The 25,053-nt window shown below is 37.5% G+C and overlaps 1 protein-coding gene across 3 annotated transcripts in view; it reads left to right on the forward strand.

Annotated features, from left to right (window-relative positions):
* Positions 1 to 25,053, forward strand: part of krit1 (KRIT1 ankyrin repeat containing) — a 52,739-nt gene that overhangs the window by 12,629 nt on the left and 15,057 nt on the right. For 2 of the 3 annotated variants that reach the window (XM_063044110.1, XM_063044111.1), the window contains exons 4-12: positions 2,719 to 2,814; positions 3,362 to 3,491; positions 7,366 to 7,609; positions 9,187 to 9,302; positions 14,501 to 14,644; positions 17,924 to 18,080; positions 20,370 to 20,477; positions 23,210 to 23,366; positions 24,247 to 24,398. In XM_063044110.1, the coding sequence (XP_062900180.1) occupies positions 2,719 to 2,814; positions 3,362 to 3,491; positions 7,366 to 7,609; positions 9,187 to 9,302; positions 14,501 to 14,644; positions 17,924 to 18,080; positions 20,370 to 20,477; positions 23,210 to 23,366; positions 24,247 to 24,398 (1,304 nt within the window). The remainder of the gene's footprint in view (positions 1 to 2,718; positions 2,815 to 3,361; positions 3,492 to 7,365; positions 7,610 to 9,186; positions 9,303 to 14,500; positions 14,645 to 17,923; positions 18,081 to 20,369; positions 20,478 to 23,209; positions 23,367 to 24,246; positions 24,399 to 25,053) is intronic. The other variant, XM_063044112.1, reaches the window with a different exon arrangement.

A 25,053-nucleotide genomic window follows, 5' to 3' on the forward strand; every position in this document is an offset into this window, starting at 1 on the left:
AGAAGACATTACATTGAAAGTTACATTAAAATCCTTCTGTGAATTTTTTTTATAACTCCACTTTATATACTGTACCAGTGTATGTAGTCTTTGGTCCTGTTGATATGCATCTTTAAATATTGATAAATTTTCTCTGAAAGTAAGCTGCATTCACTTAAGTATGCTCATTTAGAAACTGTTGCAATAGGTGTGAGTGCCATATACTACTGTCAGTCCTGACAAGTTGATTCTATGTTCCTTTGGTGATTAATTATAGTATCTTTTAAACTGGCCATTTCCTATCATTATTGTCAGGGTAAACTACTGATACTTATTTCATTTCCTTGACGGTACTTCCATAGAGCTATAGTGTATGTTGTAAAAAGACATTTCAGTTTGAATATCTGTTCACACTCAGACCCATCACTTTGTTCCATATGTTTTCTTTCCACAAATTAAATAGGTAAATATCAAAATCTTCTTTAAAATTTACCAATGAACATGCTTCCTTAGTGTGTCAGAGAGTGCATCACAAATTGTAACAGCTGACTCAGTGAAAAAAATCCTTAACATTTTCTTCAGCTTTTTTGCCATATTAGCTAACAAGTGTAAAGTTTTGTCTCCCTCTATAATAAATGAACATTTAACTTGCATAAATGAATTCAACCATCAGTTTTACTATAGTTTTATCAGAGGCATATAAGCTAAATTCTTTTTTGACTTTTCATCAATTCAAGTTGTCCTTTGGAGCCCAATTTTCTTTCTTTCTTTTCAAATCTTATGATTATTATTATTCAAAAAATAACATGAGTACATTGAAGTAAGCAACACTTACAATGTCTCAAGGGAAAAAAAACATTATTTTAAAGATTGAAAAATTTTTGTGACAATAAAAAAACCCTACTAAGCAGAAAAGTGGGAGGGAAAAACCCATGAGGTGTACAACCCCAGAGCCACACCTCATACAAGAAGCTTCTAAAGATAAACATCAAACCGCCAGCAAGAAAAAAAAAACAGAAATTTACAGTTAGATCATGGAGAAAATCTATCAATTAACTCAAATGATAATAATGAGCAAATGAACCACATTTTTTCTCAAAATCAAATAAAGATTCGAAGGTTGGACTTCTAATTTTCTCCAAGTTAAGACATCACTTGAAAGAACCATTGTGACAAAGTGGGAGCTGATGTAGCCTTCCACTTCAACAAAATGGCCCTGCTGGCTACCAATGTAACAAATGCAATAACATGTTGGTTAGACACAGAGATACCACAGATATTTTGAGGAATTATTCCAAAAAGCACAGTTAATTTGTTTGGTTGTAAATTAATTTTAAGTACAATTTAGAAATCGTCGAAAAATCTGACTTCCAGATCTGTTCCAGTATAGAACAAGACCAAAACGTGTATCATTGTAGCTCTCTCAGTTTTACATCTATCACAATAACTATCAACATTAGGAAATATTTTAGGCAGTCTCTCCTTCGTTAGATGGTAATGATGTACAATTTTAAATTGAATCAGTGAATGACTAGCACAGATTGAAGAAGAGTTAACCAGCTTCAGAATCCGCATCCATTCCTCTGTCATAAAAATCAAATTGAGTTCCTTTTCCCAATCTTGTTTAATCTTAAATAAAGGACACTTATCCCATTGTAATAATAAATTATAAATTCTTCCAATAGAACCCCTCATTGAAGGGTTCATACTCATAAAGGGTTCATATTCATATCTAACAGGTCAGCCTCCAAAATGTAAGGAAAATTACATAAATATTTTTGTAAGAAATGTCTAACTTAAAGGTATTGTAAAAAGTGTGAGTATGTATGAAAGAGAATATTTATCAACTAATTGTTCAAAATAAATAAATCCAAAAAAGAATTCATACCTTTATTTTTCCAAAGTAAAAAAAAATTGGATCACTCAAAGAAGGCTTAAAAAAGTAATTTTGATAAATTAAATAACAAAGTTTAAATTGTTTAAGATTAAAAGAATTGCGGAACTGGAGCCAAATTTGTAAAGAATGCTTAATCACAGGGTATAAATTTAAATTAGCAACTTTAGCTAATTGTATAGGTAAAGCAACTCCCAATAATGAGGTTCAGTAAAACAGTTTCACAGCTTTCAATTCCAGGTCTACCCAAATTGGCCGATTGTTCTTATCAACCCATTGTAACCAAAAGGACATGTATCGCACATTAACAGCCCAGTAATACATTCTTAAATTAGGCAAAACAAGACCTCCATCCTTTTTCAACTTTTGTAAGTGACATTTACTAATTCTTGGTCTTTTATTATTCCAAATAAAAGATAGAATAATAGAATCAATCCAATCAAAAAACTACTTAGTCAAAAAAACAGGGACATTCTGAAATAAATATAAAAATTTTGGTAAAATCATCATTTTAACTATATGGATATGACCGACAAGTGAAAATGTAAGTGGACATTTTATGAAAAGCATTTTATGAAAAGCAAATTGCCTACTAGTGAAACAGTAAAAGATCAATTATTTCCACAAATTATCTTTGCAGATGTGTTCATGCTGTGTACAATGCCATCAAGTGGGTAAAAAGTGTTGTTGCACTGTGTATGGAAAACACATGGACAAGTATTGACATAAGTATTACAGAAGTGTGACCAACGAAGTGAAAGCAAATGGGAGCTTATCAGTGATGTATTAATAGCTATGGTGATAAACTATTCCTGTAAAATTGTCATTCTTTATTTCACTCTAAGGTAAACGTGTGGTGCGGATCAAAGAATTCCCTGTTCATGGAGAGAACACTAGCAGATCAGCTTCACTTTACGTTGTGCCAGCTGCAATTAAAGGTAGCAAGTGTTAATACCACAATGTCAAAAGCATATATAGCAAGAGGGATACGCTGGCTGCCTCTGTGTCAGCTAAAGAAGAATTTATTTTCAGTTTTATGGTCTTGCAAATTTCCTCTTCCCCCTACAGGAACAACAGTAAGGATGTTCTTCATTTCCACCATTAGTTTGAGAGAAAAATAATTCCTTTTTTCAGGTAGCATTTGGGTATCTGTTCATGATTGGGATAGGATATTCCCAGCAGAAAATCTTAAAAATTCTTGCAAGTTGGCACGGATGTGTATTGGGTTTAAGAATGGTTCATATAACTTTAGTTGTTTTATATGACACATAACAATACAGATTTTATAAGGTAATGGCTATAATATCAGTATATAATATAAAATGCAGTTCAGCTTCAGTTCAAAATCGTGTTCATATACAAAAGACCAAGTTGGTTATATCATTTGGTCTTCATTACAGAATTGCATTTATTGACCAATATGCATTAATGTAACTTAATAAGCTGTCAGTCATTGTATTATTTATCTTGTGCTTCTATCATTTGTAGATAATAGCAAGATATCTTATTGCCTTGGAGTGCCAAGTTTTTACTGCTTCCAGGATATTATGCGTGTGTGTAGTGAAACCAGTAGTCATTTTTCTACCCTCAGTGCAAAAATGTTGATTGCTTTGGACAAGTAAGAAAGTTTAATGATTATTCATCATGCATTTAATGTATTAATTGTGATCAGGTGTGGTTTAAAAAATGTACATAATGCTGTGCAAATTCTTCACCAGTAAACTTTCCACAATAATTGTCTTGAAATTGAATTAAAAGTGAATAAAAGAAATTGTCACTCTTCCTATCACATTACTTTTCTGTATGAAAAGTGATGAAAATTATCCCTGATAATGAACTGTAACTTGAAAATGTGAATATGAAATGTGCAAAAGAAGCTTCACTCCATGATTATTTTTCCAACTGCACTACTGCTCAGATAAGATCAGGAGCTCTAAGTTTCAGGATTCAATATGCTGTCCTGAACAATTCAGAGCTAATAATTGTTGTTGCTTATTTTTTTCTTAAATTTAGTGTAACCTACAGTGAGAATATTATTTCTTGAGTTGAGATTTGCCATGTTTCTAGCATTATATACATATTGCTTCATTGTTTGCTTTGCAAGAGTGTACCTTGTACTACCACTTAGATTAGTTATTAAACATCTTACAGAAATTAATGTCTGCTATTTATATCTTTTTAATGCTATGAGAATTATTAATTGTGATACATTAGTGAACCATGAAAGACATCCAGGAGAGCTATTAAAATTTAATATAGAAAAATAGCTATTTAAAGACTATATAAAATAGATTTTACTAAAGCAGAGGACCTCACATCATAGCTGTTAGATTTAAATTCTCATTTAAGTGTTAGAAGATTTTGCACACAGTTAGCAAAAGCATAAACTGATAAAAGCTCATAGAGGATAAATGAAACATTTGAGATTTTGGTAAATATAAGAAAGAAGCCGGACAAGAACAGAACCATCTGCCCATGATGCCAAATTAATCAAAATAGTTCCTATAAGTACCTGTCTAAATGTCTCTTTAAAGTTACTGCTGCATTGTTTCTATCAATTCTCCTGGCAATACATTCTAGGCACCTACCATTTGTTGTGTATGTATGTATATATTTTTTTTAAAAGATCAGAAACAAGTTTAAAATCGCTGCCATGTGTCATAAAATATGTTGCCTTGCCCTGTAAATCGTCAAACTTCCCTTCCACCCACAAACTTAAAGCTATGCTGTGTAGCATTTGCCATTTTCTGTATGGGTGAACGATTCTGACTGTATCCTATCTATGTCTCATCATTTTATATGCTTTTATCAGGTTATCTTTCAGGCACCAACATTCTCGAAAAAATGATCCAAGTTTCTACAACCTTTCCATGTAGCTAGTACACCCAGTCCAGGCAACATCCTAGTGAACCTCTTCTTCACCCTCTTCAAAGTCTCCACACCCTTTCTGTAACGCAGTGTCTGGAAGTGCACACTCTACTCTAAATGTGGCCCAACCAAAGTATCATACAGCTGCAATATGACTTCCCAACTATATGCAATGTCCCAACTGATAAAAGACAAGAATGCATATGCCTATTTTTTCCTTAATATTTATTTGTGTTTGCACTTTCAGGGAGGTAGGGACTTGTACCCAGAGCCTTCTGTACATGAATATTTTTAAAGGTCTTGCATTTAACTGTATCTTTTCCACTTACACTTGATATCCCAAAGTACAATAGCACAATTGTCCATATTAAGCTCTATCTGTCATTTCTCTGCCCACATTTCCAACTGATCTATATTCTGCTGTTTCCTTTGACAACTTCCTCACTGTTTACTACTCTGCCAATTTTTGTGTCATCTGCAAACTTACTAAACAGCCCACCTACATTTACATCCAAGTCATTTTTATATATCACAAACAAAAGTTACAGCACTGATCACTGCAGACCTCTGCTGGTCAGAGACCTCCACTCAGAATAACACTCCTTAGCCACTACCTTTTACTTTCCATGGTCAAGGTAAATTTGAAAATCCAAACTGCTTTCACTTTGGATCATAAATACCTTATTCTTCTGGATCACCTGCCACAATTTACCTTGTTGAATGTTTTACTAAATTCCTTGTATTTAACAACATCCGCTGTCCTACACTCGTCAATCATCATAAACACTTCACTTAAAAAAAAAACACTCAATTAAGTTTCCCCTGGCTCCAGGTATAAATTTCCTCCTTTGTATTCAGTAGTTCTCTCTTTCCAAACTATCCTCTTGTTTTTAATGTATGCATAAAATGCCTTGGAATATTCAGCAAGGATATTTTATGAACCTTTTTATGCTTCTTTATTCCTTGTTTAATTTCTTTGGTGCTTGCTTGATTTTTCTGAAGGCCACTATCTGAATTCAGCTTCCTAAACCTCAATTTTGCTTCCTTTTTCTTTTTTTGACTAAATTATAACATCTCTTGTCCATCGTTGTTCCTGAACATTCCCACCCTTGTCTGTCTCCTCATGAAGGTATTGATCCTGAATTCTAACTAGCTGGTCTTTAAATGGCACCTACATCAGCTGTGGACTTGCCTAATAACAGCTGTTCCGAATTTACTCTCCAAAGTTCTTGGCTAATACTGTTTTAACTAGCCTTTCTCCAATATAGTACTGTTCCCAAAATGCCCTCCCATTGAAACTAATCAGCTAGCTGGGTCCATCTATAGTAATGAGCAAAAGTCTTGGGCACATATATATATAGCTAGGCTGCCCAAGACTTTTGCACAGTACTGCAGGAATTTTATGTATTGCACTGTGCCACTGACACAAAAAAAATCATGACATATGATAAACCTGATTCTGATTTGGGTGTCTATTGTGGACTGAGACTAAGAAAGGTGCAGGGAGAGGAGGAAGTGGGAGGAGAGGGAGCAGGAAGCATCAGTGACATTGCATAATGATCAATAAACCAATTGTTCAGAATCAAGTGACCTTGCCTGGCACTCCTGCTTTGCTCCTCCCAGATTTATAAATTTGCTCTCCGCTCCAGATTGACAAATACAGTACTGGGCAAAACTTAGTGCTCTAGCTATCTAGATGGGCTCAAGATTTTTGCACAGTACTGTGCAAGATCCTTCACTGTTTGGATCATCTGCATGCTATTTCAAGAAACCCTCCTGGATGCACTTTACAATTTCTGCCCCATTTGAGTCTCTGACATTAAGCGAATGCCAGTCCACACTAGGAAATTTATGTCACTCTAACAACCCTTTTGCTTTTATATCTTCCAATGATCTGTCTACATAGCTGTTCCTCTATCTCCTGCTAGCTATTTGAAGGGTTGTAGCATAACTCCATTGTAAGAATTGCATCTTTTTTTTTGAGCACTACTCATTTTGTCTCACTGGATCAACTCTTCAGGATGTTCTCCCTCAGTATAGCTGTATTGTGTTCTGCCTGATTAGTAGTGCAACTCCCTCACCTCTTTTGCATTTTCAAAAACTACTGTGTTTAACATGTTCAAACAAGAGAAAGTCTGCAGATCCTCGAAATCCAAGCAACGCACCACAAAATGCTGGAGGAACTCAGCAGGCCAGGCAGGTTCTATGGAAAATAGTATAGTTGATGTTTCGGACGTCCTGCTGAAGGGTCTCAGCCTGAAACATCGACTGCACTCTTTTCCAAAGATGCTGCCTGGCCTGCAACGTACCCTACCTGCTATTTGATTTCCTAATTGCTTACTGCACCTAGAAGGATATGCTGGTTCATCTGAACATCAACACCCATAAATCTCTCAGCTTCTTTTAAAAAAAAAATACACTACCTTCCTATTTTCTCTGCCAATGTTCATGTAAGAATAAAAGACACTTGGGTGCAGTGCCAGAGAAAGTTTAGCTTATTTCAAAATGTAGCACATTAAGATTATATAAGTGGTCATATCATCAGAAAAACGGGTTATGTGAAAAAAAACTTTTGAAAAACGTTTACTTAAAACATGTTTTCTTTTACATCTCTTCATAATCAGGTGGCTGGCAGAGCAGCACACCATCTCCCATGCCATTCCGGGTCTTTTTAGGCCATCTCCTCTTGACAGAATCAAGTCTTGTGTTGCAAACCCTGCTTATGTAAATGAAATGGATCAAGGTGAAAATACGTTGCATGTGGGCTACACTGCTTTGGAAATAAAAAGCAAAATGAAGGCACTGGAGAAGGCTGATCTCTGTATCTACAATCCACTTTTTGGATCTGACTTGCAGTACACGAATAGGGTAGGACCTCAAAATCATATTGTAGTCATAGTCATACTTTATTGATCCCGGGGGGAATTGGTTTTCGTTACAGTTGCACCACAAATAATAAATAGTAATAAAACCATAAATAGTTAAATAGTAATATGTAAATTATGAAATAAGTCCAGGACCAGCCTATTGGCTCGGGGTGTCTGACCCTCCAAGGGAGGAGTTGTAAAGTTTGATGGCCACAGGCAGGAATGACTTCCTATGACGCTCTGTGTTGCATCTCGGTGGTCTATGTAGTTACTTGAACTGAAGCTTGTCATTGTTTATACTGGTTGTGAGGTGACGTCTGTGAGTAACTTGGTTTCTCTTTTATTTACCTAAAGTACAGTGAAGGACACTGATCGAAATTTTGACTTGTACCTTACATTCTCTTCCCCCAGCTTGTTTTATTTGTGCTTAAGTAGATATAATCGTTCACAAGTAAACTGCATTCAAAATATGAAGCACTTTAGTTCTTAGAAGATAGAGTTGGTTACTTCCTAAACAAAAGAATTCTGCAGATACTGGAAAATCCAGAGCAACACACACAAAAAGCTGGAGGAATTCGGCGTTTCAGGCAGCATAAGTAGTTGACATTTCAGGCTCAGACCCTTCCTCAGTTCTGGAAAGGAAGGGGGAAGACACCAGAATAAGAAGGTGGAGGGAGGGCAAGTGATAGCTGAAACCAGGTGAGGTGGGGGGGATGAAGTGAGAAGCTGGGAGGTGCTGGGGGAGACATAAAGGGCTGAAGAAGAAGGGATCAGGTAGGAGAGGAGAGTGGATCATGAGAGAAAGGGAAGGAGGAGGGGTACCAGAGGGAAGTCATGGTCAGGTAAGGGGAAGAGAAAGGGTAAGAGTGGAGCCAGAATAGGGAAAGCGAAAAGAGAGAAGTGGTGTGGTGAGGAGAGAATTACTGAATGTTAGAGAAATCAGTGTTCAGGCCATCAGTTTGGAAGCTACCAAGACAGAACATGAGATATTGCCCCTCCAACCTGCGAGTGGTCTCTCAGTGGCAGCAGAGGAGGCCATGAACCAACATGTCATAATGGGAAGTAGAATTAAGATTAATGTCTATTACTTAATCCATACAATTTAACTAGTTTATATCATATGATATTTACATAACATTTTAGAAATTAAGCAAGATAGAAATAATGCACACATTTTATTGTGTTAAACATTATTTCTTTAATCAAATGTAGATATAAAGAAGCACAAGAATGTGTTTAAAAGGTATTCTATGTCAAATTGCTTTTTGCCGATATTACATCCATGCATTTATAAAATTTTGAAATAAAGCAGAAAATGCCAGGAATACCAAACAGGTTAGACAACATCCAACCTGAATTAACTCTCTTTTTCATGGATTGTCTCTGACCTGAGTACTTAAAGTATTTTGCATCTATATTTTAGACTTCCAACCCATCTGCATTATTTTGTTTGTGGATTTACTTTGAAGCTTAATTTTGCTACTTTTTAAAAAAAAATGTATGATCTGTTTCTAATCATTCTGAGTGAGAGGATGCTTAAATGTAAACAATCTTTATTTTTGTTGGTTCTGTTTAAAGGTAGACAAAGTAGTCATAAACCCATATTTTGGTCTGGGAGCTCCTGATTATTCCAAGATACAGATTCCAAAACGTGAGAAATGGCAGCGCAGCATGAGTAGTATTATGGAGGACAAGTAAGTATTGCTAAATTTATGTTTAATACTTTAATTGGCTAAATGTGGATGTGGAACCTAGAGAAATATGTTCTTTTCACATTGATTTATGGTAGCATTGCATTTGAGATGCATCTCAGCATCATTTGTTAAGTATGGAACCCTAAACCATGGTCATAATCTGTAACTTGTTGGCAGTACTTTCCTCAAGTATGATTTTGTGAAATACATACAAAAAGTACAGTAAATACTCAACAGTCAGGCAGCATATGCAGAGAGTGAAGCAGAATTAATGTTTCAGATTGGCCCTTCATGAGAAGTTAGTTATAAATGACAGGTGTTTTAGATTATGAAGAGAGGGGAAGGATGGGGAAAACAAAGGAAATTATTTAATACAGTGGAAACCAAAAGAAGCTGAATTGCGCAAATAGTGTTGGTTCTGCCTTAAAAAAACTGGTAAAGTCTGTTAGTTGCAGCTGATTTGCCTGGAGGAGATGTAAATAGAAGATTAAAGGGAATAGGTGAAAAGAAAATACTGGAACAAAATATTGCATTTGTTGAAAATCTGAAATAAAGGAGAATGCTGGAAATACCCAGCGGGTCTGTGGAGAGAGGAAAAAATGAATTGTAGTTACAAATTATTGATCTTTCATCAGAATTGTCCAGCTCTCATACAAACTGAAATGATTGGTTGTCTGTAGTTTCAAATTCAACCTTTGGCATATAAAATACATAGTCAGCAATGTGATGTTGCTCCTTGGGCTAGTGCTGGATTTAATTGGAAAAATTGTAAGAGATCAAAGACAGAAGTTGGAGTGAATGTGGGATAATGATTTTACTGAATGTAGGATGACAGGCAATCGGACTTACAGTATTATCCTTGGTCATGAACAGTGCTTTCTGCAAAGTGGATGCCACGAGACAGAGGTAACCACACTAAGAGCAATCAATGCAAATATGAAACTGTAAGAAGTGCAACTGAATTGTTGCTTCATCTGGAAAGAGCATTAGGGTTGCTGCATGATGTAAATGGAAGACATAGGTGTCCAGGTGTTGCATCTCTTGCAATTGGATGAGAAAGTGTCATAAGAAAGTGGTAGGTGGAGATGGAAAATGGGCCAGTAAGTCATGGAGGGAACAGTCCATTTGAAATAATAGGAGGAGAGTGGAGAGCAGGATCATGTTAAAGGCAACAGAAGTTATGAAGGATGCTACCATGAATATGGAGGCTGGTGGAGTGCATGCTTAAGGTGTGAGAAGAGTGCATGAGAGCATGCACACAGGAAATGGAACACAAGATCGAGTACCCTGTCAACTATATTATAAGGATAGTTATAATAAGGGGAAAAAGATAACGACACCTCTGAAGTACTGGCGTATAAATGTTATCATAAGAGCAGATTAAACAAAACCAAGGAAACTGGGATGGAATCTTTATAGCAAATAGGATTGAAGAAGCTACAATAATGATATCTGTGTGGCTCTGATCAGATGAAAGTTTTTGGTATGTCGATACAGAAGTATCACACATGGAATGATAATACTCAATTTTTAAACATCCCCTTTTGTCCAAGCCATTGCCTGAAAAATTAGAATGCATTTCTGGAAATTAGTGAAATGTAATTTATATTTGCTGATGTAAATGTTGGTAGTGATAAAGTTTTAACGTCATAACAAGACACAAGAACTAAATTGTTATTCAGGAAAGCGAAACTAAGGTACAAGTCAACTTAGCTACCATTGTACACTTACTGGACAATTTAGCAGTAGATGAAGTATGTAAAGAGGAGGACTGAAGATACATTACATCCTTGAGCATGGTAATGAGCAGTACTGGATCCTCGGAGGTGGCATCCGTTCAGATGTCACCAAACTAAGTTGTTTCTACTCTGTCTAACAGACGTAAAAGATCCCAAAGCACTATTTGGAAATGATTATGGGGATTTCTTCCAGTGTTATGGTGTTATGTTCAATAATTTTCCCTCAATAATACCAAAAGCACGAATAATTTGGCCATTTGGCCTATCAAGTCTACTCCATCATTTCATCATGGTTGATCCATTTTTTGTCTCAGCCCCAATCTCCTGCCTTCTCTCTGTATCCCTTCATGCCTACCAATCAAGAATCTATCAATCTCTCCCTTAATAAATATTATACATACACGCGCACACACCCTCCGCAGCTGCCTGTGGCAAGGAATTCCACAGATTCACCACTCTCTGAATAAAGAAACCCTTCTAAAAGGATGCCCCTCTGTTGTGAGGCAGTGTCTTCTCGTCTTAGACTCTCCCACCATTGGAAGTATCCTCTCCACATCCACTCTATCAAGGACTTTCACCAATCAATAGGTTTCAATGAAGATGCCCCTCATTCTGCTGAATTCTAGTAAATACAGGTCCAGAGCCATTAAACGCTGTTCATGTGACAAGACGTTCAAGTCTGGAATCATTTTCTTGAACTTCCTTTGAACCCTATCCAGTTTCAGCACATCCTTTCTAAGATGAGGGGCCAAAAACTGCTCACAATACTCAAGTGAGGCCTCACCACTGCTTTATAAAATCACACTATTACATCCTTGCTTTTATATTCCAGTCCTCTTGAAATGGATGCTAACATTGCATTTGCCTTCCTCACCACAGGGTGACCTGCAAATTAACCTTTAGGGAGTCTTGCGCAAGCAGTCCCAAGTCCCTTTGCACCTCAGTTTGTTGTATTTTCTCTCCATTTAGAAAATAGTCATTTCTTCTACCAAGGTGTATAACCATGCACTTGCCGACACTGTATTCCATCTGCCACTTCTTTGCCCATTCTCTTAATCAGTCTAGGTCCTTCTGTAGCCTCTCTACTTCCTTAAAACTACGTGCTCCTCGACCTATCTTTGTATCAATTTCAAACTTTGCAACAAAACCATCAATTCCATTGTCCAAATCATTAGCATGTGACGTAAAAAGAATTGGTCTCAACACAGATCCCTTTGGAACACCTCTAGTCACTGGCAGCCATCCAGAAAAGGCTCCCTTTATTCCCACTCTCCTCCTGCCAATCAGTCACTGCTTTAACCATGCTAGAATCTTCCTTGTAATACCGTGAGCTTGTAGTTTGTTAGGCAGACTCGCGTGTGACACCTTGTCATAGGCCTTCTGAAAATCAACCAATTTTCCTTTGTCTCTCCTGCTTGTTCTTTCTTAAAAGAATTCCAACAGATTTGTGAGGCAAGATTTTCCCTTGAGGAAACCATGCTGGCTGCGGTTTATTTTATCATGTGTCTCCAAGAACCCTGAAACCATATCCTTAACAGTCGATTCCAATCCTTTCCAACCACTGAGGTCAGCCTATCTGGCCTATAATTTCCTTTCTTCCATCTCTCTCCCTTCTTGGAGAGTAGAATGACATTTGCAATTTTCCAGTCTTCCAAAACCATTCTAGAATCTGGTGATTCTTGAAAGATTATTACTAATGCCTCCCACAATCTCTTCATCCACCTCTTTCAGAATCCTGGAGTGTACATCATCTGGTCCAGGTGACTTATCTACCTTCAGACCTTTCAGTTTTCCCAAGAACCTTCTCCATAATAGTAACTTCACACACTTCATGACCCCTGACACCTGGAACTTCCACCATACTGCCAGTGTCTTCCACAGTGCAGAATGATGCTAAATACTCAGTCAGTTCATCCGACTTTTCTCTCTTTCCCCATTACTACCTCTCCCCTGCATTGTTTTCCAATGGTCCAATATCTACTTTCACCTCTCTTTTACATTTTATGTATTTGAATAAACTTTTGGTGTCCTCTTTAATATTATTGGCTAGTTTACTTTCATATTCCATCTTTACCTTAATGACATTTTTAGTTGCCTGCTGTTAGTATTTGAAAGCTTCCCAATCCCCACTAATTTTTGCTCTATTATATGCCCTCACAGTGGCCTTTATATTGATCCTGACCTCTCTTGTTAGCCACATTTGTTTTATCTTGCCGTTAGTGTTCTTCTTCCTCTTTGGAATATATATCCTATGCCTTCCTAATTGCTCCCAGAAGTTTCGGCTATTGCTGTTCTGCCATCATCCCTGCCAGTGGTTTTTTTTCCAGTCAATTCTGGCCACCTCCTCTCTCCTGCCTCTGTATTTCCCATTACTCCACTGTAATACCGATACATCTGACTTCAGCTTTTCCTTCTCAAAATTCAGAGTGAATTCAATCTTACTATAATCACTTTCCCCTAAGGTTCTTTTACCTGAAGCTCTCCAGTCAATTCCAGATCATTGTACAACACCCAATCCAGAATAATTGATCCCCTTGTGGGATACTTAGAGCGCGAGCTGCTCTGAAAAGCATCTCATAGGCATTCTGGAAATTACCCCTCTTGGAATCTAGCACCAACTTGATTTTCCTAATCCACCTGTATATTGAAATTCCCCGTGACTGTTGTAACGTTGCCCTTTTGTATGCATTTTCTATCTCTCTTTGTAATTTGTAGATCACATCCTTAGTACTGTCGCGGGTCTGTATATAAATCCCATCAGAGTCTTTTTACCCTTGCATTTCCTTAGCTCTATCCACAATGATTCAACACCTTTCGACCCCATGTCACCTTTTTCTAATGATTTGCTTTCTTTTTTTACCAACAGAACAACGCCACCCTTTCTGCCTGCCCTTTCGATAGTGTGTATCCTCAGACATTAAGCTCCCAGCTGTAATCTTCTTTCAGCCATGATTCCGTGATGCCTATTACATCATACGTACCAATCTGTAACTGTGCTACAAGTTCATCTACCTTATTCCGTATAGTGCGCGCATTCAAATATGAGACCTTCAGTCCTGTTTTCACCCTTTCGGATTTTGTCTGCTTATTATGCTACAACTCATCCTTTTGACTGCAATTTTGCCCTATCATCAGCTTCTCCTTGCTAGGAGTCTCACTACACATATCCTCTCTTTGTAAACTCAGCACGATCACTTCAGTTCCTGGATCCCTGCCAATTTTGTTTAAACATACCCCAACAACTCTAGCCAACCTCCCTTGGGTTCAGGTGTAAGCCGTCCCTTTTGTACAGTTCATACCTTCCCCAGAAGAGATCCTAATGAACTTTCTTGTAAGTCAAAAGAAATTACAAGGAATGACATATAAATTAAAGGAAAAAATAATTTATTTGTGCTCTGTATGTTTCTAATGACAATTTTATTTGGAAGGGTAGTAATATGAATTTGATTTCTCCTCAAGGGAGCGACAGTGGGTGGATGATTTTCCCCTGCATCGCAGTGCCTGTGAAGGTGATACGGAGTTATTAAGCAAGCTACTGGATAGTGGCTTTTCAGTAAATCAGTTAGACAGTGATCATTGGGCTCCCATTCATTATGCTTGTTGGTAAGTTGTTTTACTGTATATAATCTTAAAAACATTTCCATCTCTACACAATGTTGATACTGATTTTAGTTACTGGCATTGATAAAGCCATGAGTATAATTACACCCATTGTTTTCTTTTTTGCTTGAATAATGGATGTTTTGGTAATTGCAAACGTATGAATTACAGGGTTCATCATTGGAGTTGTATTGGTCAGTCTTGTTTGTCTACTTCATAATTCATATTTTGTTGCATATTCCTACATTCGTACTCCTGTGTGTGTGTGTGTTGTTTGGGTGTGAAGTTTTCCACTGTGGCATGTTTGATGTGCTGAATAATGGTAACCCATTGCATGCCTCATACTACCTTCATCATCCATTGTTCTTCACCATTTAGGATGATCTCTCTTACACTTGCCAACTAATCTGTTGTCATATAAGACATATACCCAAATTCTACTTTACTCTCTATTATTAGACAGCAGGTTGCATTTGTCCTCAGAAATGGTCTGTCTTTGATTTTCCTCTGGCTAGAAAATTCTGAGTATCCTTAACAGTTATGGATTTTGAAAGACTTTTAGCTTGTGTAGCAGACTTCCTGCATTTTGATGTCAAAGCATTCTTAAGGTGTTTATTCATTTAAAACTGACCCATTGCAGATGTTAAAAATAGGAAATAAAACAGATACTGACAATGTTCAGCACGTTACACTCATATATGGAAAGAGGAAAACTAGATGATAGTCTTTCATTGTTCTTTCTAATTCTTGAATTGACATAATTGTACACCTCAATATGTTGCCATCACATTTGCTAGATAGGTGAACTCACTAGCTTCATTTGTGACATAGATAACAATGATTTGGTGGTCATTTGCATTTTGGTTCATTTTCTGCTGCAGCCATTTCAAAGATAGGCTAAATCTGGTCTTGTTTCTGTACCTTTCATTGTTATAGTCATACTTTATTGATCCCGGGGGAAATTGGTTTTCGTTACAGTTGCACCATAAATAATAAATAGTACTAGAACCATAAATAGTTAAATAGTAATATGTAAATTATGCCAGTAAATTATGAAATAAGTCCCGGACCAGCCTATTGGCTCAGGGTGTCTGACCCTCCAAGGGAGGAGTTGTAAAGTTTGCTGGCCACAGGCAGGAATGACTTCCTATGACACTCTGTGCTGTATCTCGGTGGAGTGAGTCTCTGGCTGAATGTACTCCTGTGCCCACCCAGTACATTATGTAGTGGGAGTCATTGACTAAGATAGCATGCAACTTAGACAGCATCCTCTTTTCAGACACCACCATGAGAGAGTCCAGTTCCATCCCCACAACATCACTGGCCTTACGAATGATTTTGTTGATTGTTGGTGTCTGCTACTCTCAGCCTGCTGCCCCAGCACACAACAGCAAACATGATAGCACTGGCCACCACAGACTCGTAGAACATCCTCAGCATTGTCCGGCAGATGTTAAAGGACCTCAGTCTCCTCAGGAAATAGAGACGGATCTGACCCTTCTTGTAGACAGCCTCAGTGTTCTTTGACCAGTCCAGTTTATTGTCAATTCATATCCCCAGGTATTTGTAATCCTCCACCATGTCCACACTGACCCCCTGGATGGAAACAGGGGTCACCGGTACCCTAGCCCTCCTCGGGTCTACCACCAGGTCCTTATTCACATTAAGCTGCAGATAATTCTGCTCACACCATGTGACAATGTTTCCTACCGTAGCCCTGTACTCAGCCTCATATCCCTTGCTGATGCATCCAACTATGGCAGAGTCATCCGAAAACTTCTGAAAATGACAAGACTCTGTGCAGTAGTTGAAGTCCAAGGTGTAAATGGTGAAGAGAAAGGGAGACAAGACAGTCCCCTGTGGAGCCCCAGTGCTGTTGATCACTCTGTCGGACACACAGTGTTGCAAGCACACGTACTGTGGTCTGCCAGTCAGGTAATCAAGAATCCCTGATACCAGGGAAGCATCCACCTGCATCGCTGTCAGCTTCTCCCCCAGCAGAGCAGGGCGGATGGTGTTGAACGCACTGGAGAAGTCAAAAAACATGACCCTCACAGTGCTCTGTTACCCTGTGCAAGCTTATGACGAAGCCCAGAGGAGAGAACAGAAGGATCCACACCTATCTGGAGTATCTGGAACATGCTGATCACATGTTATGAAGTAGACAAACAAGATAGACCAAAACGACTCAAAATTTGGGTCCGAAAATGAGCACCAGCTCTATTTCCGCTCTACCATTTAAAAAAAATCTCATCTTGTTGTAAAATCAGCATTTCTATTCTATCTGCATTTAAAACTGATAATGTGTAGAAATTTGCAGCAGATCTATTTCCAGTAAGCCCACATCATCTTCAGAACTTCAGTCATCTCCGCTACACTATTCACATTTAAATCAAGTCAAGTTTTTGTCGAGTATGGTGACTTGGGTAAAATGAAAAACCTGCTTGTAGCAGCATCCCAGGCATGTAGGTTCAGACAATTCAGACAACACACAAGACATGAATGAATCAGACAAGACAAAAAGCAGAAAAAACTATGCAAAAGCAAGACATCAGTGTGAAATAAACACAATCAGAGACATAGGTTCAGGTCACGACCTGTTGGTTGTTGGAAAGTAGATGTTCTGGGACCTGGTGGTATATGGTACTTCCTGCCTGATGGTAGTAGCAAAAAAAAAGGCATGATTCCAAAGGTGGAAATTCTTGATTACAGGTGCCACTACCTTGAGCCAGCACCTCCTGTAAGTGGACTCAATGGTGTGGAGGGTTGGGTCCATGATGGTCTTGACTGTCCAGAATTCTGTGGGCTTTTCTGTTCCTGTGCATTGAAAATGTTATGCCAAGCTATAAAGCAACCAGTTAGAATACTTTCAACAATATACATTTGCAGAAATTTGTTAGAATATTTGGTGATATGCCAAATCTCCTTTAGCTTCTAAGAAAGTATAGGTACTGGCATGCCTTCCTTGTGCTTGTATTTATGTACAAGGTCCAGGACCAGTCATCTGTGATATTAATGCCCAGGAATTTGGAGCTGCTTGCTCTCTCCACCTGTGATCCACCAGTGAGAACTGGGATGTGCTCTCCCAAAGTTGCCTTTCTGAAGTAACAATCATCTCCTTGGTTAAATTAAATTCAGATGATGCAGCAAATCAGTTTTCTTAAATATGAAGGCAAGGTTCCAAATCACAAAATCAAAATCATGTTCATTTGAAAAACAGAAGTAATTGAATGTAAGTATATTAGTGTCTCTTACATTTTACTGCCACAATTTACTCATTAGGTATGGAAAAGTTGAAGCTACTCGATTCCTATTAGAAAAAGGAAAGTGTAACCCCAATCTTCTAAATGGGCAACTCAGCTCCCCGCTACATTTTGCAGCTGGTGGAGGGCGTGCAGAGATTGTGCAACTCCTGCTGCAGCATCCAGAGATTGATCGGGTATGATTCAGCAATTTCTTTGCATCACTTTCCTCTTGTCTTCACGTGAGCTACACTTTGAAAACTTCTTTCTTCATTATTGAGTCGTAGAGTTGCACGTTTGTACAAGTTAGAAAGAAGCCCTTAAGCTCATCATATCTCTGTTGACCGTCAGGACTATCTATGCTTTCACCTTCATATCCTTCCATGCTTTGCTTATTCAGGTACCTGTTCATATGCCTTTTAAACTTCGTTACCGTTCTTGCCTCCGCTACCTCCTGTTGCAGCTTATTCCACGTATTAGCTACCCTGCGTGTGAAAATTTCCTTTGCCACTGAAGTATGCCATATGCCTTCCTCACCAGCAATTTTCATATTTTGAAACTTCCAGGGAACTATATACTTTACCCCTAGGTCTCTCTTTTCAACAGCACTCCCCAAGGCCTTGCTCACACTATGAAAGCGATAGGTAAGATACAGGTTGGAAGGTTGTTTCTATTGGTAAGTGAGACTAGAACTAAGGGGCATAGCCTTGCTATTTGGGGCAATAGATTTAGGATGGAGATGAGGAGATAGTTTTTTTTTGCCAGAGGGTAGTGAATCTGGAATTCTCTGCCTAAAGAATCAGAAGAGGCTACCTCATTAAATATATATAAGACACAGATAGATTTTGGCATAACAAAGGAATTGAGGATTATGAGGAAAAGGCAGGTAGGTGGAGCTGAGTCTACAGCCACATCAGCCATGATCTTATTGAATGGAGCAAGCTCATAGGGCCAGATAGCCAACTTCTGCTCCTATTTCTTATGTTCTTAAAAGCGATAGTGGATATATTCAAGGCTCTGAAAATCATTGTTGTTTCATTACCCGGTGGAACATTATTGAGAACAGGAATGGAGCTGAGATTGATATCAAATATAATTTTATTAAATTATGCAGTAGATTTAAAGGGCCTTCCAGCTTATTCCTGCCCCTGTTCTTTATTTTCTTATGCCTGTGTGGAGACACTGTTTCCAATGGGATGCTTTAAGTTTATTATTGAACTCTAAACTATATGCAATCTTTGTTAATGCCTTAGGAGAAAAGACCAAACAGAACTTTGAATGGGACACAGAGTGTATTCAAGATTATTGACAGCTTGATGGGATAAATATAGATGCATATTGAATATAATGTGAAGTTATTCACTTTGATATGAAAAATAATAAGATATTTTAAAAAATAAAGTATTGGGAGTGATCTTGGTGTGCTGGTTTATGAATGACAGAAAGCTTTCATGCCAGTATTGCAAGGAATTAGGGCAAATGTATTTTCCCTGTATTGAAAGAAGATTGAATTGAGAGTTAGGAAGTTGTCCTGAAACTGTACGTGCTGTGGTAAGATTGCATCTGAAATTCTATGTTTTAGTCTCGGTGTCTAAGGAAAGATGGACTTACCTTGAAGATATTGAGTATAGGTTTGCTAGAAAAGAATATAAGGAGAAAGAACAGGAGAAATCCAGGAGCTTTCCTGCCATTCAAAAAGATAATGGTTTATCTATTCATTGATTGCAGCTCCATGTTGTTACCTGATCCTGATTGTCATGTGGTATAAAAATCCATTTTGACCTTGAATTTACTTAATATCTCATTCACAGTTCTCTGGGGAAGTATGAAGATTATAATCCTCCTACCTGAGATGAGAAACTTTTCTCTGATTTCTCCGTCAGTTTCTCTGGATTTTTAGAACCATATACTGATGTGTGGACCAGATCTGCAACAATTTAAAAATGTGTCATCCAATGACACAGGTTCTCTCAACATACCAGATGGCACCAGGCTGGCATGAAATATTTCCTGTGACAACATCTCACTGCTCTTGGGTTGTAAAAAAAAAAGTTCTCTGCCTCATTTGGCAGTAAAAATAGTCATTATGTATCTTTTTATTATAGGAGGATTTAAAGAACCGGGGAGGCACTGCATGCTGCGTGCCAACAAAATTTTTGCGTGTGCTATCTTGGGCACATGTGCCATAGATTCGGCACCCCTGATAGGCCGTACTGGCTTTCTTGCTAGTTGTCCTCTGCATTCCTGAAAGTTTGATAGTAATTGTAAAGAGAAAAGGATCCAGGAGATTCATTAAAAAATATAAAAGGCTATCAGTTGCTATCAGTTCAATTGCCTTCCTTAAAACTATTCAGCTGTGTAAGACTTGCTTACGGATATGTTTGCAGACAAATAACATTGTGTGAATCATATTTTAATAATGGATATGGCATCATATAATACTTGCAAATTGTGGTGAATTATTTTATGCATGTTTATTATTCCAGCATATTGTGGACCAGCAGGGCAAGACATCATTGCAAGTCTGCAAAGAAAACAAACAGAATGATTGGGAAAAAACATTACAACTTCTTACTGATGCACTGAATAAGCCAGTAAGTTCATGTAGTCTTTTTAACTGCTCGAGCTTTGTTGTAGTTAGATCCTAGGCTGTGTATTTTATCAGTATGCTGATATTTAATGGACTTGGGCATTTTTACTTCAATAATGAAAACACAGTTCTAGTGTTTAACTTGTATCTGATATTTAATCATAGGCTTATATTTTGTTTACTACTTTATAAGCATCATGTTGCTATGTACGAAAATTTGCTGTTATACTCTAACCAGTGTTTGAAATTACATGTTTATAGAACAGCAATATTTGATGAAAATCTTCAAAACTTAGGAATGAATATTTAACTTTACAAATCTTAGAAGCATTGTGTAAATGTACCAAATTTTACCTACCTTGTAATAGTGCTTTAGGCCAAAATAAGTTGGTAAGGTGGGAACAATGACCTGTTCTGATAAATTCATTGACTAAGGTGAGTCAACTATAAGAAACCCACACATTTCTGCAGATTTCTAATTTTCTAGCTAACATGCACATTGGTGGATTGAATTGGCATGAATATTGTTGTTGTTATTGACAATGAAGGCCACAAGTCATTGAAGATGGCTCAGCAACTGAATTTGGAATTATGCCCCCATAAATGTAGGAAGTACAGGAACCATATTATTGCTATAAAGTACAAAATTGTCATACTCAATATATCTTGCTGTTAATTGTCTCATGAACTTGTACATTTCCAAAATCATGTAGGGGTTATTTTATATTACAGTGCAGATTATGATCCAAATGAACAATCTAGATGGTTGAAGTGGCACATTAAAATATACTTCAAGCCTGGATTTTACTGAATCTAACCTGTGAATTTCTACCCACATGCACATACCAACTGTTGTGACTGGCATCAGTCACCAGAGAGATACTGAAGCAGGTGATATATTAAAGTCTTTAATTCAGCACAACAATCAGGCATTCTTCCAGAGATCCTCTCAGAGTCTCACAAACTCAAAAGTACATCACACTTTTATACCCCTAAAATCAATAGGTGATTCAATACAGTTTCAATAGTTACAATAACGTTGTTTACTTCAATACTTTGGGTTGAGGATGCTTCCTTTGAATTGCACATCTACAGTGGGAGACACCTCTGGGACAAACTAATTGACATAATATCTGAGTAGTCCACAAACTTCCTTTAACTCAAATCACAATGGTGCAAATTACTTTACCTATTCCACATCTGCCTGTAAGGAGTTCGTACATTCTCCCTGTGACCATGTGGGTTTCCTCCAGGTGCTCTGGTTAACTCCCACATTCCAAAGACGTAGGTTCGTTGGTCATTGCAAGTTGTCCTGTCATTATGCTAAGATTAAATCGGGGGATTGCTGGACAGCGTGGCTCGAAGGACCTACTCCATGATGTATGTCAATAAGTAAGCAAATAAATAAATACATTCATAAATAAATAGTTGCCAACGTTTGGCTGATGTATATGCAAATATATCATGGTCACCATTTTGCAAATCATATCTCTTAGTCCGTGAGGTAGCCTGTGCTTTCAACTTCAATTCACTGCTTGCAATATACGATCAGAACTGAAGACTGATTCTTGCCTGAATTGATATCTGTTATATTCACATAACTCCAGAATGCTCCCTAACACCAACACAAGATGTTGATATCGTATAGTTACCTTACTTGCATTTACAAGAGTAATTCTGCTCGCCAAAAATGTCCTGTGCATAAAGGACCTTCAGTGATGTTAGTCATACTGTATGTTTGGGTGGGCCAGCAAAACTGAAAATCTCAAATAGATGGTAAAGCCACAATGTCTCAGCTTTATTGTCCACTGTCAGTTGTTCAATGTTTCTCTATCTAACTTGCAGAAAATTTAAAAAACTGTTAAATTCAAGTAAACAATTAAACCATTAAAAAGAAATTTAAAAAATATAAAATGACCTAAACATATTTAAATATTAAAAACATTAAGGCAAACAAAAATCAGAATCAGGCTGAATATTGCCGGCCTATGTAAATGTGTGCGTGTATTAAATGGTTAAGATAAGAAGTGCAAAAACAGAAATTGCAAAAAAAAACATTAGCGAGATAATGTTCATGGGTTCAATGTCCGTTTAGAAATTGGAGGGCAGAGGGGAAAAAGGTCGTTCTGAATTCTGAGCGTGTGCCTTCAGCTTCTGAATCTGCTTCTTGATGGTAACAGTGAAAAGAGGGCATGTCCTGAGTGGTGGAGGTTTAAAATATTACCTGTTCTTCTTGTAGTCCTAAAATTTCCAGTGAAATGAATGGATTCATTACACAGCCCAATGTGTCGTAAAATCTGAGAGTAGATTGTTCACTAGAATTCCATCAAGCTTTTGTATTAACACAGGCCTCGATATCGAATTCAACTGGCAGAACTTGTCTAAAGAAGGGTCTCGGCCCGAGAGGTCAACTGTTAACTCTTTTCCATAGATGCTGCCTGACTTGCTGAGTTCCTCCAGCGTTTTGTATGTGTTGCTTTGAATTTCCAGCATCTGCAGATTTTCTCATGTTTGTAACATATCAAGAGGTTTTTCATTTGTGCAGGATTCATGAATGGGCTGACAATTCCAGGCAGCAAATCTAGCGCTTATGTCTCTCAGGGAATGCTTTTACGAATTTGTCTTTTACGGTGTCGACCAGAAGTTTATTTTGCATTGTAATTAGAAGGATAAGCTTTTCAAAAACATTTAAAATATAGTTACATTTTAACTTGTACTGTTTTATTCTTTGATTAGTACGAGAAAGTTAGAATTTATCGTACCGATGGGTCATATCGTGCTGTTGAACTGAGGCATGGAAACAATACAACAGTGCAACAGATTATGGAAGGCATGCGGCTTTCACAGGAAACACAACAGTACTTTACCATCTGGATCTGTTCTGAAAACCTCAGTAAGAAAGTTAACAGAACAGTTTAATATGTGGTTATTAATATTTTCATGCCATTAAATGGCCAGAAATTGTCAGGGATGGATGTAATTTTCAATCTATTTTTAAAATAGATTAAAGTAAAAATGGTGCAAGCATGGTATCAGGAGGAATTTTAGTAAGCATTTTGAAATATAGTTAATTATTTTGTTTTCCAATCCTGAAATAAGTTATATTTGTTATTTTTGGCATTTCTGAAATCATAAAACTTTATAGCTCAGAAACTGGCTCTCTTGGTCCACCTTGTTCATGACATCATCTGAGTTATTCTCATTTCTCTGCATTAAGTACATATAACTTTCCATTCCAGGTACTTGTCCAGACACCTTTCATACACTGTAATTGTACCTGTCTCCACACCCCTGAGGCAGCTCATTCACTAACCTCAGTAAAAATCTTGCCACTCAATCCTTCTGTTAGATCTATCAGAAATTCTCAATACAATAGAGATATTTAACTTGCTTTGATCTTTTTGTGCAATTTGTCAATTTTACTTTTAAAATGAGGATACTATTCACTGTTGCCTTTGAGCATTCACCTGTCGTGAACTGAAAGACTATAGGACAGTTGGGCCGGTTTTCTGGTATAAGCCTGCATTCAGCAGAAAATAGATTAAGAGCACCCAAACTCTTATTTTGAATACTTAAAATCTGTAGAAAAGTTGGCTTTCAGACCATCAGTCCAGGAGAGTTATACTTCAAGTTAATTCCCAGAAATGAAATGTCAGTGTGTAACCCACTGGAACTTCTCACTTTCTGATTATTGACTTTAAGGCATATCAGTTTTTTTCATATATAGATGTAAGCTATTGCTGCATTAGAATAAAATGACTTTCTTTATCCAGGTTTGCAACTCAAGCCATATCATAAATCACTTCAGCACCTGCGAGACTGGCCGGAAATTGTTATGGAATTAACATGCCTTGATCCTCATTTGGAAAAGCCACAACTTTTCCTGCGCAGGGATGTGCGACTTCAGCTAGAAACTGAGAAGAAGGTTAATGTTCAAAGATTGTTTAGTTTGTTACATATACATTCTTTTTAACTTTAATATCGCTATTCTTTCACTGCTAAAAATAACCCTTAGTCATAGTAATAAAGATCGCAAACTTTAACTTGTAACAAAATTTCATTTCAGTGTTTGAGGAAATGTGTTGTTCTGGTAAACTGTTCCTACAATGGATCTGGTGTTATAACTCTTAATGGTCCTCAATGCTTTCTCTGCTCTTTCCACTGTTCTGTTGTGTATGATGATAACTGAGAAATAATTGGGCTAAGTTCTTCTCACTCCCCTCCCCATACCACTTCTCTTTCATTTTCATGGTTTATTTCTACTTTGTTGATTTTTTGCAAAGTTTAAAGTAAGATTTTGATAGTCACATACAGGCCCTTTGGCCAACAAGTCCATGCTGACCAAGGTGCCCATCCAATTAGACCCAATTTCCCGAGTTCAGCCCATATCCATCGAAGTCCTCCCTCCCATATACCTATCCAAGTGCTTCTTAAATCATATTTTTTGAACCTGCCTCCACCACTTTCTCTAACAGCTCATTCCATATACTCACACCACACCACTCTCTGTGTGGAAAAAAGTTGCTCCTCATGTCCTTTTTAAATCCTTCCCTTCTCACCGTAAATCTATGCCTCTTTGT

The sequence above is a fragment of the Mobula hypostoma genome, chromosome 3 (genome assembly GCF_963921235.1).
Source record: "Mobula hypostoma chromosome 3, sMobHyp1.1, whole genome shotgun sequence".
NCBI classification, from domain to species: Eukaryota; Metazoa; Chordata; class Chondrichthyes; order Myliobatiformes; family Myliobatidae; genus Mobula; species Mobula hypostoma.